Genomic DNA, 21,918 nt, shown 5'->3' on the forward strand with positions numbered 1-21,918 from the left:
TCTTTGTTTCATTTTATTTTTCATTTGTTAACCATATTTCTCTTTTTATTGCACTATAAATACCTATCCTCTTCCATCAAGCATTCACCATTTTATCTGTTCCATCAAAATAACTGGCAGAGGCTGCCAGTGTGTATTTCCTGCACCTGCTCAATTTTGTTCACATTAATTGAAAATAAACCAAGGTTCTTTTGTAAACAAAGCAACCCAAGGACATTATATTTTACAGGAAATCATCAAGTGAAAAAGACACCAACTCATTATAATTTTTAGGCTCATAATGGCTAAAGCATTAGTAAAGTAATTATGTAATAGTTAGATGACATGAAGTAAATTCTTACTTCAGGTCATCTGACTTAAAATACAACCTCATTGGCTGATACATTGACAACACTAAATCTGATGCAGGGAATGTGTATTTGATGAGTGGCAGTAAGGCGGACCTTTAAACACCCGCGAAAGGTGAAATTCTTAATGGCTTATAATGTAGGTTGTATTCTAAATGAAAATATGTGAAAATTAATGAGCTACTTAATTAGAAAACAAGAGCCCTGTCAATTAAAAACAAGCCCATACCTTCAGTTTTGTGGTTCTGTCAGCCACTCTGTTTCCCGCCACCTGCCATAATGAAATCACAGACACGGCTCCTCACTGTTCCTGAAAAGATTTGCAAGACGTGTAAAATAAGTCAAAGTTAATTTTTGCTTTTCACTATTCTAAACATATCTTCAATATTGTATAGTGCAATTATATATTTTGATCTATACATAAAAAATAATGTACCATATTTAATTGTATATAGGACACACTTTTATATCCCAGAATTCAAATGAAAAAAGTCTGCGTCCAATCCACAGTATTAATTAGGCCTTTCATAAAAATTCAAAGTCCAATTCAGAGTGACTTTGGGTCTGCAGTGGCTGGATAATATAATAATGAGTTTTACCAAATTTTCTCCTTTTAAAGCTGCACTCTCACAGATTGAACATTTTGATATTTTTATTTTATTTTTTGTCTTAGAACGAACCAAATTTTGCGAAAAATGCATGGAAACCAGTGATATAAGACTGCTGACAAAAATTCAGATCGCGATAATGCATGGAAACCAATGCATGGAAACCAATGATATAAGACTGCTGACAAAAATTCAGATCGCAGATTTTCATATTTATGATAAAAAAAAATAATGTTTTATATGTTTTTCTTAAAGCATTTAGTAATGCTTTCGGCCAGAATCATTAATTTTCAAACATAATTATGGAAAACTAAGCTCTGATCTTGTCAGCAGTCTTATATCACTGATTATTAGACATTTTTTTTTTAAATTTGTCATAACGGTAAATCTGTGAGAGTGCAGCTTTAGCTTATAGAGAAGACCTCCCAATGCACTTTTTGCGTTATGTTTTTTGCACTCAGCTAACATAAGATTTTAATAAGTTTTCATCCCTCTATCCCACAGACAATTTCACTTCATTGCATCCACTTCAAAAATATCTATACAACAATAACAAACCTATATGTATAACAGTATAAATTGTTCTTCCTCAACCCTCACAGTGAAAACCCCACAATGCTTATAAATAACAACAGTGTACAGCCATGAAAAAAATACCACAGGTCAAGTCGTCCACTTCATCAAACAAATGACAATGCCTCTCCAATTAACCGAATAAACACCATAAACCAGCTTCCAATAAAGCTACTTAATGCAATCATTCTTAAACAATCCAATACATTATTAATCACTCATGAATATAGAGTACTAGCTTGTGTACATATTCTATGCACATATTGCATAGTAATTTGAGCTAAATGAACCAGCTCAAATTCTCCAATTTCACGTCATCTAATCCTTCGTTAATAAGCGGCATCTTAATGATTATATAATGTGATACAATGACATTAACAATACAGGCAAATATTCTCTTTGATACAGATACGTGTAGCCACAGAATTCAACACATGTATGCTTATTCCATCAACAACACTGGAAATTGGTGACACAGGCTCTGAAGAGTATGGTGCCTGAGTCTGTGGATCGAAACTGGGGCCACCTGCTAGCAAATCAGGTGCTCTAGGGAGCTATTCAGAGATGGGGAACTCAAATATATAGACTTTCTTACATCAGCAAAGAACAACCCTGATATTCAACCTCACAATTGTGACAATTAACTCTCACCTTGAGACATTCAACCCCTCAACTCATGACATTTCAACCCTTCAACTCATGTCATTCAACCCCCCCCCTCCACTCATGACATTCAACCTCTCAACTCATGACATTCAACCCCCCCTCCACTCATGACATTCAACCTCTCAACTCATGTCATTCACCCCCCCCCCCACTCATGACATTCAACCCCTCAACTCATGACATTCAACCCCTTCAACTCATGACATTCAACCCTTCAACTCATGACATTCAACCTCTCAACTCATGACATTCAACCCTTCAACTCATGACATTGATGTCATAACATCACAGTCTCATATTCGGGAACAAATGTAACAGACTACACATATAACATCACAATCTCATGTTGGCCAACAAATGTAACAGACTACACAAATAACATCACAGTCTTTGTTTGGCAACACATGTAACAGATTACACAAATAACCTCACAGTCTCTTGTTGAGCAACACAATGTAACAGACTACACAAATAACATCACATTCTCTTGTTGGGCAACACAATGTAACAGACTACACTAATATCATTACAGTCTCTTGTTGGGCAACACAATGTAACAGACTACACTAATATCATTACAGTCTCTTGTTGGGCAACACAATGTAACAGACTACACTAATATCATTACAGTCTCTTGTTGGGCAACACAATATAACAGACTACACTAATATCATTACAGTCTCTTGTTGGGCAACACAATGTAACAGACTACACTAATATCATTACAGTCTCTTGTTGGGCAACACAATGTAACAGACTACACTAATATCATTACAGTCTCTTGTTGGGCAACACAATGTAACAGACTACACTAATATCATTACAGTCTCTTGTTGGGCAACATAATGTAACAGACTACACTAATATCATTACAGTCTCTTGTTGGGCAACACAATGTAACAGACTACACTAATATCATTACAGTCTCTTGTTGGGCAACACAATATAACAGACTACACTAATATCATTACAGTCTCTTGTTGGGCAACACAATATAACAGACTACACTAATATCATTACAGTCTCTTGTTGGGCAACACAATATAACAGACTACACTAATATCATTACAGTCTCTTGTTGGGCAACACAATGTAACAGACTACACTAATATCATTACAGTCTCTTGTTGGGCAACAAATATAACAGACTACACTAATATCATTATAGTCTCTTGTTGGGCAACACAATGTACTACACTAATATCATTACAGTCTCTTGTTGGGCAACAAATATAACAGACTACACTAATATCATTACAGTCTCTTGTTGGGCAACACAATGTAACAGACTACACTAATATCATTACAGTCTCTTGTTGGGCAACACAATATAACAGACTACACTAATATCATTACAGTCTCTTGTTGGGCAACAAAAATAACAGACTACACTAATATCATTACAGTCTCTTGTTGGGCAACACAATGTAACAGACTACACTAATATCATTACAGTCTCTTGTTGAGCAACACAATGTAACAGACTACACTAATATCATTACAGTCTCTTGTTGAGCAACACAATGTAACAGACTACACTAATATCATTACAGTCTCTTGTTGGGCAACACAATGTAACAGACTACACTAATATCATTACAGTCTCTTGTTGGGCAACACAATGTAACAGACTACACTAATATCATTACAGTCTCTTGTTGGGCAACAAATATAACAGACTACACTAATATCATTACAGTCTCTTGTTGGGCAACACAATGTAACAGACTACACTAATATCATTACAGTCTCTTGTTGAGCAACACAATGTAACAGACTACACTAATATCATTACAGTCTCTTGTTGAGCAACACAATGTAACAGACTACACTAATATCATTACAGTCTCTTGTTGGGCAACACAATGTAACAGACTACACTAATATCATTACAGTCTCTTGTTGGGCAACACAATGTAACAGACTACACTAATATCATTACAGTCTCTTGTTGGGCAACACAATGTAACAGACTACACTAATATCATTACAGTCTCTTGTTGGGCAACACAATGTAACAGACTACACTAATATCATTACAGTCTCTTGTTGGGCAACACAATGTAACAGACTACACTAATATCATTACAGTCTCTTGTTGGGCAACACAATGTAACAGACTACACTAATATCATTACAGTCTCTTGTTGGGCAACACAATGTAACAGACTACACTAATATCATTACAGTCTCTTGTTGGGCAACACAATGTAACAGACTACACTAATATCATTACAGTCTCTTGTTGGGCAACACAATGTAACAGACTACACTAATATCATTACAGTCTCTTGTTGGGCAACAAATATAACAGACTACACTAATATCATTACAGTCTCTTGTTGGGCAACACAATGTAACAGACTACACTAATATCATTACAGTCTTTTGTTGGGCAACACAATGTAACAGACTACACTAATATCATTACAGTCTCTTGTTGGGCAACACAATGTAACAGACTACACAAATATCATCACAGTCTCTTGTTGGGCAACACAATGTAACAGACTACACTTATATCATTACAGTCTCTTGTTGGGCAACACAATGTAACAGGCTACACTAATATCATTACAGTCTCTTGTTGTGCAACACATGTAACAGACTACACTAATATCATTACAGTCTCTTTTTGGGCAACACAATGTAACAGGCTACACAAATAGAATCACAGTCTCACGCAAAAATTGTTACATAATACAGAAATAACATCACAGTCTCTTTGTTGGGCAAAACGAGTAACAGACTACACAAATATAACATCAAAGTCTCATGTTGGGCAACATAATTTTAACAGACTACAGAAATAACAACACAGTCTCTTTTTGGCCAACATATGTAACAGAATACTGACATGACAGTCTCCTGTTGGCCAACAGGTTTTACAGGCTTCACAAAAAACATCACAGTCTCATGTTGGGCATCAAAAGTGTAACCGATGACAGAAATAACATGACACTCCCTTTTTGGCCAACAAATGTAACAGACTACACACATAATATGATAGTCTCGTGTTGGGCAACAAATGTAACAGCGACTACACAGTCATAACATGATAGTCTCATGTTGGGCAACAAATGTAACAGCGACTACACAGTCATAACACCATAGTCTCGTGTTGGGCAACAAATGTAACAGCGACTACACAGTCATAACACGATAGTCTCATGTTGGGCAACAAATGTAACAGCGACTACACAGTCATAACACGATAGTCTCATGTTGGGCAACAAATGTAACAGCGACTACACAGTCATAACACGACAGTCTCATGTTGGGCAACAAATGTAACAGCGACTACACAGTCATAACACAATAGTCTCATGTTGGGCAACAAATGTAACAGCGACTACACAGTCATAACATAATAGTCTCATGTTGGGCAACAAATGTAACAGCGACTACACAGTCATAACACGATAGTCTCATGTTGGGCAACAAATGTAACAGCAACTACACAGTCATAACACGATAGTCTCATGTTGGGCAACAAATGTAACAGCGACTACACAGTCATAACACAATAGTTTCATGTTGGGCAACAAATGTACGTAACAGCGACTACACAGTCATAACACGATAGTCTCATGTTGGGCAACAAATGTAACAGCGACTACACAGTCATAACACGATAGTCTCATGTTGGGCAACAAATGTAACAGCAACTACACAGTCATAACACAATAGTTTCATGTTGGGCAACAAATGTACGTAACAGCGACTACACAGTCATAACACGATAGTCTCATGTTGGGCAACAAATGTAACAGCAACTACACAGTCATAACACGATAGTCTCATGTTGGGCAACAAATGTAACAGCGACTACACAGTCATAACACAATAGTTTCATGTTGGGCAACAAATGTACGTAACAGCGACTACACAGTCATAACACGATAGTCTCATGTTGGGCAACAAATGTAACAGCGACTACACAGTCATAACACGATAGTCTCATGTTGGGCAACAAATGTAACAGCAACTACACAGTCATAACACAATAGTTTCATGTTGGGCAACAAATGTACGTAACAGCGACTACACAGTCATAACACGATAGTCTCATGTTGGGCAACAAATGTAACAGCGACTACACAGTCATAACAAGATAGTCTCATGTTGGGCAACAAATGTAACAGCGACTACACAGTCATAACACGATAGTCTCATGTTGGGCAACAAATGTACGTAACAGCTACTGTCTAGCTACACAAATAACATATCAGTCTCCTATTAAACAAACATAACATACTTCACAAATGACATCATAGTTCTTTGTTGGGTGATAAGTTTAACACACTACACATTGCAAGGAACATCTGAGAGGGATGATGGCCACCAACTCATCAACTGCCGTAAAATTAATTTATGGTATTCATCTACAGGGTTGGTTGCATTGATAAATTCAGTTGTCATCAGTGGTCTTTGCTACTGCATAATATACAAGTAAAAGGACTTTATATTATGCATCATTATTTTGTAAATCTAAATCTGTTAACCCTTTAGCCGCTAAGCGCGTCATAAGTCGTTCTCCGATAATCCCATTCACAGTGCTAAGCGCATCATATGTCGTTCTCGATAGTGACTCTGTTTACATCCTATGTCATGCGCTATTTTTAACTCAATCGACCTATTTTCCCAATATTAAAGTTGTTGCGGCCTTGGTGTATGCTTATGTAAAACTTTATTCAATAATTATTTGCATTTATTGTAGTTATGCGCGAGTTTCCGCGATATAAATAGAACGACATGCGCAGTGAATTATATCCGTAAAAATGGCTTCCGACTCCGAAGACGACATGTACAATGACCGATTTGTTCGCAATTTATTAGATAGTGACGATGACTCAGATGATTCTTTCGATGGATTTGACCCTGTTCGACCACGAAGAAACTACAACATTCTTCTAGAGACGCCATTGTCGGTCTTTGGACCAGAAAACAACGTGGAGATTGAGGCTGACCGGGAAGAAGGGTGGACTGGAAATGAAACCTTTCCAACCGTGATGCCATTCAATGGTGGAGGGACGATAAACGTTGACATGGACTCGCATAATCCCATTGACTATATGAAATTGTTCATTGACAACGATTTTTTCGAAGTAATGTGTAATGAGACCAATGCGTATGCAACAAATCGGATGGCAAACCAGGAACTGGCAACCCACAGTCGAATGAGGAAATGGGAGGACGTCACCCCTAGCGAAATGAAGGTCTTCTTCGCCCTGGTCATCGCCATGGGACTAGTCTACAAGTCGGACCTAGATGATTATTGGACTACAGATTATGTTACAGAAACTCCATTCTTCTCCAGATCTATGGCAAGGGACAGGTTTGTGCCATAAAATTTTGTACATGTCTTTTTGATTCCAGATAATACAATGATGAGCTAGAAAAAACACAAGTCATATGTTTTATCAAAGTCTTTTTGTTGGTTTATCATTGAAAATAGTTTCAACAATTATTCAAAGGGTCAAGTAATCAGACAAACACACATGACAAACTATATTTCTGTAAAAGAAATGTACAAATAAATGCACAGATACCACCAGCTGCAATGAATGTCTGCCATCCGCAATATCCATCTGTCTGAAAGAAAGTGTAAAGATACCTATGAAATAACAGAATATTTTATTACCTTACAATCAATGAATGTTATTTTCTGTTTACAGATTCCTGAATATACTGTCCAACTTCCATATTTCAACTGATGAAGATCGGACTGATAAGCTCAGACGGATCCGCCCCATGATCATCCGGACGATGCAGCGCTTCTCTGAAGTGTACACCCCTGACGAAAACCTCAGCTTTGATGAGGCAACTTGTCCTTGGAAGGGTAGATTGAATATAAAGGTGTACAACAAGAACAAGCCTGCCAAGTTTGGTGTAAAGCTGTACACTGTTTGTGAAGCAGGTAGTGGATACTGCTTGGGTTACGACATCTACGCAGGACGCCAAGAAAATCAACATGCCCCGGCCTACTATGAAGCCTTGACAGGAGAGACTCAGCACCTGACCAAAACTACATGCATTGTTATGAACTTGATGTCCAGGTGTGGTTTGCTGCATAAAGGCCATAAAGTATACATGGACAACTATTACACATCCCCTGAACTCTTTCAGGAACTTGAAAGTTCCGAAACATACGCGTGTGGAACATTACGAGTGAACCGAGTTGGGACACCCTTGGCCATCAAGTGCAAGCGTAAATTGAATGAAGGTGAAGTTGTGTTTCGTCGAAAGGATAATCTGCTGGCCATGCGCTACAAAGACAAGCGGGATGTCACTATGTTGACGAGTTTCCATGAGGCTAACATGGCAGTGTTAGAAAAGCGTGATTATCGGACTGGTGATAATGTCAGGAAACCTAGGTGCATTGTGGACTACTGCAAACACATGGGTGGTGTGGATCTTTTGGATCAGTTTGGACACTACAACTGTCTGACTAGAAAGTCAAAGAAATGGTGGAGAAAATTATTTTTCTACCTTGTCAACATGACTTTTGTCAACAGCTACATATTGTACAAGAAGTTTGCTGTCGGCGAAAAGAAACTGGACCATGACAAGTTCAGATCTGCCTTAGTCTGTTCCTTGTTGGAAGATGCTGGAGATGTAGCATGTAGGCAGGTGAAAAGAGGGCGACCAGTCCTTGGGGAGATCCCAACACGTATGGTGTCGAGGTGCTTTCCGGAGTATATTCCAGCCAAGGAAGGTGCGAAACGAGCAAGGCCACTACGCGACTGTGTGGTTTGTAACCCGAAGAAGAAGGATCGGGATGGACATAAGCGTGTCATGACATCATTTTGGTGTCCAGAGTGCCAGGTTGCACTTTGTGTGAACCAGTGCTTCAAGGACTTTCATACCAAGAAGAACTTCAAGTAGAATAATAATAACTGAAAATGTGTAAGGTACATTTCAATGCCTCCCGCTGGAGTCGATGGATCTAATTGCAGAGAAAATGTGTTGATAAAAGCATTCAAAACTTTGAAATGTATATAAAAGTGTTTAGTTTAACAAGATTCTTTATTTCAAATCATAATGTGATGACAATAAACAGCTAAACCAAAAATTGTCAGCAAAAATAAGCTTTTAGATTTCTTCAAAAAAAATGTCACACCTGACATTTACCTGTGCTGTAAAATGTCCATTTCTATGTCTTTTTATGTGTTATTTGTGTAAATTATTATGTTGTTTTGTTTTTTTCTTTAAATGTACAAATAAATAAATGAAATCTAAGAAATTGCTCAATAAAATTGTAGAACATTTGAAAAATCTTACTTTCTTGCCAATTAACTCACCTGAACAGGTAAAAATTGTCATAGTGTGTCGTCGAAAACGTCATTGTTTGAAAGAGTGATCTTTCGTGATTACACACATATAAGTCTTATGACTGTGTCTCTATTACTTCAATAGTTATGCCTTCATTACCAAGTATGGTCAATTACTCAGAATTCCTGGTTATTTAATCAGCACTGATAAGCCATATTAGGCATTAATTACATAGCGGCTTAAGGGTTAACAGAAAAACAATGATTCAATAATTAATTGCATCACGAAAAACCATCTTACTTCAGGCAAACTCGAGAGATAGGATAATACTTTTTCCATCAAAATGAAATGAAAAAGGGTGCTTCCATAAAACACCTTCTATTATTACCCAAATCACTGAATATTCTGTTTTTATATTCTTAACCCATTATACATATCTCCTATAATTGTGTAAATAGTCCAGGAACTTGGTCATAAATGTGCACTTTGCTCAGAGGTATTGTCTGCCTTCCAAAGATGCTAAGAAGAAATCATCCAAACCATAATATTACTTGATCAATATGTGTGTCTGAATAGAATCGCCATGCCATACTCAGAGACAGATATAATTCTTCAAACAAACCAAAATACATACATCAGTCTACCATGGTCGAAAGGAGATAGACGTAATGTGATTACATACATCTTAAAATGTCATCTTACTTATAGACCGCACATATAATGTAAGCTAATGTAAGCTTATGTAAGCTAAAGGTCAAAGACCTAAAAAAATCTTTACTCTGTGCAGTTATATAGTAATGATGTCATTGTCACGTTTGGTTTCCAAGTTTCAGCATGACGGCGCAATGATTGACTGTGAAAACCAAAAAATATTTTGTCAATGTTTTTTTCCACCGATATGTGAATTGTGAATAATGGCCTCCTAGCCAATAAATTTGTGAAAATAATGACAAAATGCCTAAAATTGTGGATTTACTATATCCACTAGCGGATCCAGTAGGGTGGGGGGGGGGCACACTCAGCACGACCCCTCTAAAATCATCAAAGTTATTTTTTTATTTTAATAAAGGAGAAAATATAACCGTAATAAACTACGCCCAAAATGCACCATTTCGGACTAAAAAATACCTAACATTTGGTGACAGGCATGCAACTAGGCCATTAAAGTTAATATTCTAGAACGACACAATGTAGTCCAAAAAACTGTCCATTCTCAGATTATTTGACACTTAAGAAGTTCAACTGCTACTTAAAAAAATATGTCATTTCACACCAATAATATAACTGCTAGGCATTAAAGAGAAACATTGGTGTTTTATTATCTTACTTACAGCACGTAGCCCCAAGCAGTCACTTCCTATTTGAGAGTTATCTGCCCTTAAGCTTAACCCTCTCCAACATAGTCTCAACCAGATGCAAACACTCAACTTGTCCTCAAGTAACCTCCAGTGTACCATACCAAACTGTAAAGCAATCTCACCATGCAGTCATTGACAATTTGATCCCTACATTTGGATTAACAAACCCTAATAATGTACATGTGCAATTCCAAAACTGTTTGGCATCGCAATATTTAATAAGCCTTAATTTTACAACATAAAATCCAAAATTTGAGCAAACCTGGAATATTTTTACCAGTGCAGGCTTTGAAGGCCTTGAAAGGGACGAGACACCAGATGGTCCAAAATTCAGCAAATACATTATGTCCTCATAACATTTTAGCCAAGTGTCAATGTCAGCTAGTAGGAGGCCTAATTTCTCTGTTTGAAATAGCTCATAATGGTTTTTAAGTTTTAATAATTTCTGTTTATGAGTACAGATAAATATACCAATGCTACTTTTAAACTTACTGGGATTGACATGGTAGACAACCCCAGTAGATATCAAATTGGAAAAATCAGGGTTCTCAATAAGTTTCAGTTGAACCGTCTCAAAGAGTAAAGTAACCGACCTGCTTCTACTTATTCTATTTAAAATTAATTTATTTTTCAAAATTTTAACCGGCCCAATTGCCATTTGAACCATCCATTTTGGCCGGCAGCCGGTTCTTATTGAGAACACTGAAAATGCGCAAAAACTATGTAAAATGCATATGTTGTAAGCGAAGTGATATATCACTTAGGAAGATTCATTGCATTGTACACATAATGTTGTCAATTTTATGTAAGTTTTTGACAATTTTCTGCTTAAAGTCCCTTTAAGTGCTAAATTTGACCATTGCCTCTCTGGAGTCATAGCACTTCGAGCAAACTGCAGGTTTCAAAAATAGAAAAATCACCAATATATATATATATATGTCACAAACCTTAGATACTTACAAAAGCATAATCTAAAAACAATGACAGAATGACACTTCTTAGCTGATGTGTCATGGAATTATGGAATCCTGAATATAATACAGCCGAGAACTACCCACTTAAGAAATTCATAATGCTAATTCAGCCACATAATGCAAGATTAGCCTACACAAATATCCATTAACAACAGTACAAGATGACCACTGTCCAAGCCTGCAGTCTCAGACATTACAGGAAGAAATCAATCAGTCCAGTCACTCTGTCCAGTCATGCTGTTCCAATACACTATGTTGTGGTCAGTCTTGACCCCAGACCAACCTCAGCTGACCATTTGTCATACTGGTCAGTTGCTGTAGATGGCTTGACCTTTGTGAGGGTTTAATTTTTGTGATTTTCTTTTCACAAAAAAATAACTTATTTATTCAAATTTTGAAAAAAAACTATTAAACAAATCTTAAGAATGATGAAAATAAATGTGTCGCAAATTGAAAATCTTGCCAAATTTGCTGAAACAAAAATTCCCGAAAAAAAAATGTCCTCACGAAATTAAGCAATATGTTGATATAGTGTTTATGATTCATGGCCAAGAGTTGGCACTTTGTAATGACATCAGAAATGCCAAGCACCATCCCAATATAGTATCAGATTCCAACAATCATTATGACATGGTTTCCTTTAGTGATAATTGCCGATTTATCGATTAGTTACGAATTTGTAACTGTAACATTGAGAATATATGTTAAATAATAATACTAAATTAGTTACAGATTGTACCAGTATATACCAGTACCACTTATTGAAATAACGCACAAGAATGAGTTACAAAGTGGAATTCGGTGTAGCAACATTTTGCACCATATTGCCACTTTCTGAGCAATATGAAGCGTGCATACATTTTATGATCATTTATGATTCATCCGCACTTAATTACTGCAGAGTAATAAAGAACATTGCTTAAATGGTTACCCATTTTCATAAGAGAATTATTGCATAAACAAATAAACAAAGAAAAACACACTCAAAAATCCAATGCAGACAATATTTGTACTGAGACTTCATTTTTTGTAAAGCAAAAAACAACAAACAAAATTGGAAACTTGTACCAATTAATACTTACATGCAAAAGAGTACTTGATCAGTTTTCTTAAGTCATTCTTTCAATAATACTATAGCAAGTATAATTAATGAACAATAAATCTGTCATAACATTAATTAATCCTTTCAGATTCTGACCACCAAACACTGGAGTTTCCTTACATGAAAAGCTATGGCCAAATTTGTATGTCACTACACTTTTTTTGCAACTCTATATCCAAGACTTTTCAAGAACTGTATCTTAAATATCAGCACCGTTAAGCACTTTTTCACAGGAAAACAGAGTCTCAATATCACACATACTGCACAATTTTATCCCTTTTCAATATTAACACTGAAACACAACCTTGCAAATGCTCTGGTGTAATTCGCATCGAAAACGCAGCTTTTATCGGCAAAATATACTGAGTGATTGTTTAAATTATCTAATAAAGAATAACTTAAGAGTCTTAACTCTTAGAGAGCTGAAACTGCTATTTCAATTATTGCTGTAATTGTTTCAAGTTCTGTAAACAATTATTGCACTTAAATAATAAAATAACCAAACATCCTAGCACTTAATTAATACAATAACACGTTTCCATCAGGCTCCGAAACCTGATACCAGATCTAAGGGCCAGTTACATGTAATTCCAATCATAACACTTAATGTCATTAGTTTCATTACAACTGTAATTAACACATGCAAAAAATAAACAAAAGTCTCCTGGTCGGCAGTATTTTACACTTTCCAGGCCAATTAGTAATTCTCGACCTTTAACATAACAAATCCAGATTTCCAGCCAACACTCCAGCAACAAGATATGTCACAGCAATCAACATGAAGCAGCTGTTACAGTCTGAGAGAATCACTCACTCAAACATCCTAAAAACAGTTCCTCATCCAATATTCCAGATATTTGGACACTGTCAAACTTCAGTTTTACTCAAATCCAAATTTGAAAACACTTGGTCAAGCTACAAGTAGTATTAAGTCCAAAATTTATTGCTCAACCATCTGTAAGCTAAACAAAAATCCAAATTTGCATAAATAGCCACTCCAAGATTTGTAACAAGAATTTTAAAATGTGAACATATGATCAGCCACAAGTTCTTTCACCAAACTGTGCGACATGAATTCCTAGCTCTCCTCCCATCTACATAAATTGTATTACCTCCAAAATCCAAATCTGCATTTATAATGAGCCACAAACTGTATCTCCAAAATGTTCCACAGAGACCTTTAGCTCTATGTACATCAAAACTAAAAAAAAATCAAAATGTGCATTTATGGTCTTCAAAGTGTTCCACAGGGACCTCTAGTTCTATGTCTATCTAAACTCCAAATTTTTTTTTTTATCATTTATGATATCTCAAAAATGTTCCACAGGACTTGTAGCTCTATGTCCATCTAAACTCCAAAAAATCCAAATTCACACAATAATCACAAGTGTCAAAGGAATCTCTAGCAGTCTCAGCTCCAACTCTTTTCTTATGTTTTAGTGTGCCACAGGGATCTGTAACTCAGACTCTCACTAGCTCCATCAACTACAAATCAAGCTGACTCACTGGCTTATTTCTCATACTGTTATGGAACATTTACCAATACCAGATCAATTCTTTTGCATTAGCTCTGTGCTCTTAAAAGCCTCCATTGACTCAATCTTGTTTGTTGATATTATTTTAACCAATACAAACAGAGAAATTGTGCAGATATTTCCTTTGATTAATCTCCAGCTGGGTTTCTCATAAATCTATATATCAGTGATGATCGGAAAAAAAAGAGTTTAATAATGAAAGAAACATATGGTGTTTTAATGACATCTTAATTAGCATTGTAAGTACCTTGGTCATTTTCAGTCGTCCTTCTCATCGTATTTGTAACCTGTTGAAGAGTGTTTTCTTCTTTTTGTTTAGGAAGACTATAAAATAATTGTTATGTTCATCACCGTCCACCTCCTGAGTCTTTTGCCTCCGCCACTTAAACTCGTATAAAAATGTAAAACTAGGGTCTGCGTTTGTGTTTCCGAAAACAGTATTTAATTTTTATTCATACCTAAGGTGTCAATGTAAAACATTCACATGTAACAAAGAAGAAATGTTATGATTGTGTGCGTGGTTTGTCTAGTAACACATATATACCATTGAATATGTGTTCATGCTCTTTCTCATTGCATATTAAGGACCAAATACATGTTTTTTCTAGATGAATTAGAATTCAAACAAGATCGTGACATTTCTCCTTTTTTTCATGTCAATTTTTACATCAACACAACTGGTAAAGTCTGGTATAGTCATAAACGTAATTTCTGGGCAGTACCAGACAGATACCTAAATACAGACCATAGATCACATTTTGCTTTAAGTAAAAAACAACGAGTGGTGGAAAAAAGCGGGAGCTGGTGGGTATGAAAATCGAGCAATTAATTTATAGTCACATTATTAAAAATTCACATAACATTTTGCACTTGTTGAGTGCCATTATGAATTTCAGTAGCAAGCGTTACCCTGTTGGTGCAACACTAATTTATTAGATCTAGGTAAAATTATATATAACATATTTGTTTTTGACTCCTGCAATGTACTTGTTACAGAACTTTTCAAGAAAATTTGAATAGCAGCATGGCTGTATTTCTGTTATCAGGGACTAATTTAAGTCTGAGGGGAATTTTGCCAGGAAAAGGGAATTTTGAATAAACTCAATGTAACTTTTTCCATAGTAAGTTCTATGTTTAAAATCAATGAATTACATCATCAGAATGCATGAACAGTTCACAAGTAAACATCAAATGATTATCAAATTGCATTCCTATTATAAGTGTCTTGGCTTCCTTGTACTCAAAATAATACATTCTAAAATATCTTCCAATCAAGCTTCTGACAAGAGCAAAATTTAAAGATGCATTCAAACAGATTGAACCTTTTTTATTTGTCTTTGGATGAGCCATGTTTAGTGAAATGTGAGAAAACAAATAAGATGAGACGGCCGAGAAAATGATAGATCACTGTCATATTTACGTTGAAAATTGATGTTTTATGGCTAAAACCATTCGTTACTAAGGCTTTAAAGCTGCACTCTCACAGATATACCATTCTTACAACTTTTTTATATTTAATCTTGGAAAGAGCAAATTTTTGCGTAAATATCTGCAAACCAATGATATAAGATTGCTGACAAAAAATCACATGGTACATTTTCATATTTCCGCTCCAAAATTAATGTTCTATGGCTTAAAGGGTTACTAACGGTTTAAGAAAAATGCATTAAACATCATTTTTTTTAACTTTAATATAAAAATCTTCGATATAATTTTTTGTCAGCAGTCTTATATAACTGGTTTCCATGGATTTTCGCAAAAGATTGCTCATGTAAAGACAAAAAATAAAAAAAGTTGTCAAACGTTCAATCTATGAGAGTGCAGCTTAAAGAAAGTATTTATTTAGCAGTTTTCCGATCAACTGAGATCTGTTCTATCTTGAGTTATCTAACATGACTAAATTGAGGCATTGATGCCAAAATAAGCTGGGTCCGAGACAATTTTAAAAATGTCAAAACTTTGAATCTGTGAGAGTTCAGCTTTAAGCATCATTTCACGAGTTATTATTTTTCATCTCGATGGTGTAACGCCGTCTTAAAGTTCTGGGCTCAGAGAATGGTGCGCTTGATTATGCATACAAATTCTCATCAATACATCCAAATTGCTGATTGCTTGAAGAAAATATTGATTGGCTTAGTATTGTCTGTTTTTTCTGATAGTATTTTGCATTGTGTGACATTTTGGGAAGTTATCTAATTCAATAATTCAATAAACCCTATCTTGCGGTAAAGTAAAGTTTATTTTGGGGCTAATGGTTTTTTAAATCGAAAAAAAAAAAACACACCCTGTCTTGCTGGTGGAGAACTCTAGGGGTTAAAACTTTATTAAAGAACAGAGCAGATATTGTAATACATTATTGTTTGTTATTTATAAAAAATATACATAAAAATGCTACAATAACATTGTAATACATTATTGTTTGTTATTTATAAAAAATATACATAAAAATGCTACAATAACATAGGCAAGAAAACGGCCAAAGACAGCCTACAAAGTATCAGGATACACGTATTATACTACCATGGTACCCAGACCTGGATATGACACCAGCATTGTATGTCTGCCTCAATAGACGCATGCATGTAAGGGAAATAACTGTTTTGTTTATATTTTCATCATCATTTTCGAAACTTCTGATTGGGAATTTTTATTGGGAAATTGGGAAAAAAAAGATACTTTTTTCCATTGGGAACATAACTGAATACCAGTTAAGAATTGCCTGTTATTTACACCTGGCACATTAAAGAACTCACCTGTGTATTGGTGCTTTACACCGAGTATGTGTCACCTCTGTATCAGTGCTTTATACCATGTAAGTTTAAAGAACTGTCTCCCATTTATCGGTGCTTAACACCTTGTAAGTTAAAGAACTGTCTCTGGTGTATCAGTGCTTTACACCATGTTAGTTAAAGAACTGTCTCCGGTGTATCAGTGCCTTACACCACAAAAGTAAAAGAACAGTCTCCCATTTATTGATGCTTTACACATAGTAAGTTATAGAACAGTCTCCTGTGTATCATTGCTATACACCACTAAAGAACAGAACAGACTCCAGTGAATCGTTGCTTTACACCATGCAAGTTAGGGAAAAGTCTCCCATTTATCAGTGCTTAGTAAAATGGATAAATCATCGCTGACAATGCTATGTCAGCGACAATCGATAGTGGTTGTCCAAAATCGATGTCGCTAATGTTACTTCCGGTAACTATGTTTTTTTTGTTATGCAGTAAAAGTAGAGTAAATGTCTATTTTTCTTTTTTGGTATTGTTTGTTATTGACTAATTTATTTTTTTGTGAAAGATATTTTTATGAATCTTCAATATTACAGATTATTGAATGTTAAACTGGTTCACAAATATTTAATATGCTTTTACATGGATAAAATGCTAAGATAACTTAATTGATGCGGTGTGATTATTAAGTATTTGTTTTGGTTAAGTTATTAAAGACAGAAAAAGGTTATGGATATTAACTTAATGTTGCAAAAAGCATAACTAGAGCATCACATGTACTGATTCCAGGTTAAAACATTCAAATGATAATGATGATACTATAATGTATAATAATTATATATGTATAAAGAATGTATTCCTAAATGATATTATGAAGTTTCGATTATTGGCCGAAAGTAAATTGAAATACTGGGTCCGATTTGATTTGATTATCGATAGCAAATGAATTCCGATTTTCAAACACTACTTAATACACAATGCCAGTAAAAGAATACTGATGCCGCCATTGCCAAAGGTCATTCTATATTTAAATGTTGCTTGGACCCTTCTGGCTCTCGATCACCCACAGAAAAATAAAGAAGGGCCTCTTTTGATACTTGTATCATGTTGGGCATTGCTTGCATGAGAATTTCCCAATGGCCAATGTCTATATGGTTCTAGGTCAGAAACGGATCTTGAAGTGATTAAAAACTACGGAAATTACTAGAAAAAAGTTAAAGAGAGTTATTTATCATGGGGGATGTATCTGCCCTTTCTGGTATGTCAAAAGACACAGGTATTGGATAAGACTTTAAAGCTGCATTCTCACAGATTGGCCATTTAGTTATTTTGATAATCTTTTATATTGGAAAGGACAGATCGTAGATTTTCATATTTCCGTTAGAAAATGAATGTTTTATGGCTTAAACCGTTACTTAAGGTTTAATAAAAATGCATCAATTTTTTAACTTTTATTAAAAATCTGTGATCTAATTTTTTCTAAATCTGTTTTATATAACTGGTTTCCTTGGATTTTCACAAGAATAGGCTCGTTCCAAGACCAAAAATAAAAAAAGTTGTCAAAATCTGTGCGAGTGCAGCTTTAAGGTGGACTAGATTCAAAACTCATTGTATTCATAACACATTAATGAGAAAGAGAGCCATATAAGCATAATCCACGATTGATAAAAAAATTGTCGAATTTTTAAAAGTTAAAAGAAATAATATACAATCATAATAAAATCCAAAATGTCAAACTTAAAGTTAAATACAAAGTGAAACCAATCCTGTTCATGGCCCCCTAGACCGAAATACTGCAGATAGTATTTTCAACTTCATCATTAATTATCGATTAAATCTCACCTTTTGATATATATTTTTTTAATTTAACAGCCTTAAACAGCGTCCTATTGTTTAAATTCACCAACCAACAAATTCCACCTCGGTTGACAGCGCAAGGTGCTTTCTGGTCCAATTTACAAAAGTGCCCGGATGCTGGATGCTGAGTTTAGGTTACAGAACACCTTAAACTCGATATATAAAACTTAGTCTGGATTACTTCCCCTAGACTATATTTAACTTTACCACGTAGTGATCTCCCTTTATATGTGTCTCTTAGGTGTCTTTCGGCCGATATCTATATTACTATTATTTCGTAAATACCAAGAAGGGTGAATAATTGTCGAAAAAAAAAATGGTTCTTATGAAGGATACCGAGTTTAATTTGAAAGAACTGAGCAAAAAACACGGTATTTCTACTTTATGAGCCTATAGTAGACCACTGAGTAAATCTTTTAGTATCCATCAATCATTTGCGTTTTCAGCTATTAAATACACGTTTACAATCTTGTTATTAGTAATTAATATTTTTCATAAATGCATTATTTTGTAAGAAGTTAAAGGTGTATCAGTCAAAATTGATGTTTTTTATGTGTATGTATTGCTTTTGAATAAGAGTGACCCTTTAATATATTATAATGCTTCAATTAACCTAGGTGGTTTTACACGGGAACTATTATATACAGGTGCCACATATCGGCCCTGTAGGAAACTTGCTAGTAAGGAATCTTTCTACTTTTCTTTTCTTTTTAAATAAATTTCAAACTAGCTATTTCCCAGATTGCTAAAGAATTTTTACATATAGGCTGAGCCTAAAATGTTAGATATTTTTTTTTAATTTATAGATTATTATACGATTTAGATCCATTTGTACTTATATATTTATGTTCGTTTTTTCATTATGTATCTGATATAATCTGAATAATTATGACATTTTTAAACATTGACTACTTTACTTAAGATTTACTGTGTAGCTTTTGATGTATGTTTTAGGCCAAAGCATCCGCGCTATGATCATTGTTGTCAAACCTATATACTATACTTTTTGTTTATACATGTATATTTTTTTTGAATTGTGAAGTAGAATTATTTACACTGTGGCGTACTCGCCGAATGAGTATTACCTGATGGCGAGGGTAAATAAGCTTAACCTCACCCGCCCCCCACCAGAGGTTGAGATAAGTCAGAAAAGAAAAATGCGGGCAGATAATCAGTGGTGAAGCCTCGTCGTTTATTGTGATAGTCTACGTCCCTTTCCCATTTACAATCATAACTTGCGTTGGAAAAAAAGAAAATAATCCAACATGCAAACAAAGACAACGATACAAAGAAACACATGTTTAACATTAATATTAGTCGTTCGTATGAATAACTTGTCTGGGCTGTGAGTATGATTAGACTTGGGTAAGTGGCGCCTTTAAATGTCAAGACCATATATTTTCCCTGGGATCTAAACTAATTTCGAGTACACAAGCTCACTATGCTAACACTATGCTAACACTATGCTAACCACTATGTTAACACTTGCTATAACATTTGCTCTTACATATATGATTAATATGATTTCAATTTTCAAAATGATATTGAGGCAATTTGACAATATTCCCTAGCTAAGTCAGAGAAAGGGCGTATCACATGCCAGGTGCGTTTTCTATCAATATACTATGAAGTGGAATGACCCATTTTAGGTTACTTTAAGTTAAATAACATGTTATTGTTAATCCGCAAAATATGGTTCCTTTTCGGTTTCAGGAACTTACGGACGTCTGAAGTTGCATCCCCAAGATGCTTCCCCAATTTGCATCCCCAAGATGCTTACCCAAGCTGCGTCCCCAAGATGCTTACCCAAGATGCGTCCCCAAGATGCGTCCCCAAGCTGCGTCCCGAAGATGCTTACCCGAGTTGCGTCCCCAAGATGCGTCCCCAAGTTGCATCCCCAAGATGCTTACCCAAGTTGCGTCCCCAAGATGCTTACCCAAGTTGCGTCCCCAAGATGCTTACCCAAGTTGCGTCCCCAAGATGCTTACCCAAGTTGCGTCCCCAAGATGCTTACCCAAGTTGCGTCCCCAAGATGCTTACCCAAGTTGCGTCCCCAAGATGCTTACCCATGTTGCGTCCCCAAGATGCTTACCCAAGTTGCGTCCCCAAGATGCTTACCCAAGTTGCGTCCCAAAGATGCGTCCCCAAGTTGCGTTCCCAAGATGCTTACCCAAGTTGCGTCCCCAAGATGCTTACCCTAGTTGCGTCCCCAAGATGCTTACCCAAGTTGCGTCCCCAAGATGCTTACCCAAGTTGCATCCCCAAGATGCTTACCCATGTTGCGTCCCCAAGATGCTTACCCAAGTTGCGTCCCCAAGATGCGTCCCCAAGTTGCATCCCCAAGATGCTTACCCAAGTTGCGTCCCCAAGATGCTTACCCAAGTTGCATCCCCAAGATGCTTACCCAAGTTGCGTCCCCAAGATGCTTACCCAAGTTGCGTCCCCAAGATGCTTACCCAAGTTGCGTCCCCAAGATGCTTACCCATGTTGCGTCCCCAAGATGCTTACCCAAGTTGCGTCCCCAAGATGCTTACCCATGTTGCGTCCCCAAGATGCGTCCCCAAGTTGCGTCCCCAAGATGCTTACCCAAGTTGCGTCCCAAAGATGCGTCCCCAAGTTGCGTCCCCAAGATGCTTACCCAAGTTGCGTCCCCAAGATGCTTACCCTAGTTGCGTCCCCAAGATGCTTACCCAAGTTGCGTCCCCAAGATGCTTACCCAAGTTGCATCCCCAAGATGCTTACCCATGTTGCGTCCCCAAGATGCTTACCCAAGTTGCGTCCCCAAGAAGCGTCCCCGTACCCATGTTGCGTTCTTAAGCTGTGCCATCGTACCCATGTTGCGTCCCCCAGCTGCGTCCCCGTTCTAATGTTGCATTCCCAAGCTGCGTCCC

At 36.2% G+C, this 21,918-nt stretch overlaps 2 protein-coding genes across 4 annotated transcripts in view; one reads left to right on the plus strand and one right to left on the minus strand.

The window, feature by feature from the left end:
* LOC128229271 (uncharacterized) overlaps positions 1-19,118 on the minus strand; it is a 92,035-nt gene extending 72,917 nt beyond the window's left edge. For 2 of the 3 annotated variants that reach the window (XM_052941118.1, XM_052941101.1), the window contains exons 1-2: positions 19,013-19,118; positions 577-657 (exon numbers count right to left, since the gene is read on the minus strand). The gene's annotated coding sequence lies outside the window, so the exon portion shown is untranslated. Of the gene's footprint in view, positions 1-576; positions 658-12,883; positions 13,440-19,012 lie in introns of those variants that run through there. The other variant, XM_052941109.1, reaches the window with a different exon arrangement.
* LOC128229292 (piggyBac transposable element-derived protein 4-like) lies at positions 6,870-9,683 on the plus strand. The gene is made up of 2 exons (XM_052941128.1): positions 6,870-7,532; positions 7,873-9,683. Exons 1-2 carry the CDS (start codon positions 6,976-6,978, stop codon positions 9,080-9,082), a joined length of 1,767 nt encoding a protein of 588 aa, XP_052797088.1. The 5' UTR covers positions 6,870-6,975; the 3' UTR covers positions 9,083-9,683.
* Positions 19,119-21,918: the final 2,800 nt, after the last annotated feature.

Source organism: Mya arenaria, chromosome 1 (assembly GCF_026914265.1).
Source record: "Mya arenaria isolate MELC-2E11 chromosome 1, ASM2691426v1".
Taxonomy (NCBI): Eukaryota; Metazoa; Mollusca; class Bivalvia; order Myida; family Myidae; genus Mya; species Mya arenaria.

What these genes read in the sequence shown, in the direction of transcription:
- LOC128229292 (XM_052941128.1), top strand. Translation starts at nt 6,976, where the DNA reads ATGGCTTCCGACTCCGAAGACGACATGTACAATGACCGATTTGTTCGC. An exon ending in AGATCTATGGCAAGGGACAG is followed by an intron (nt 7,533 to 7,872) that starts GTTTGTGCCATA and finishes TTCTGTTTACAG; the next exon opens with ATTCCTGAATATACTGTCCA.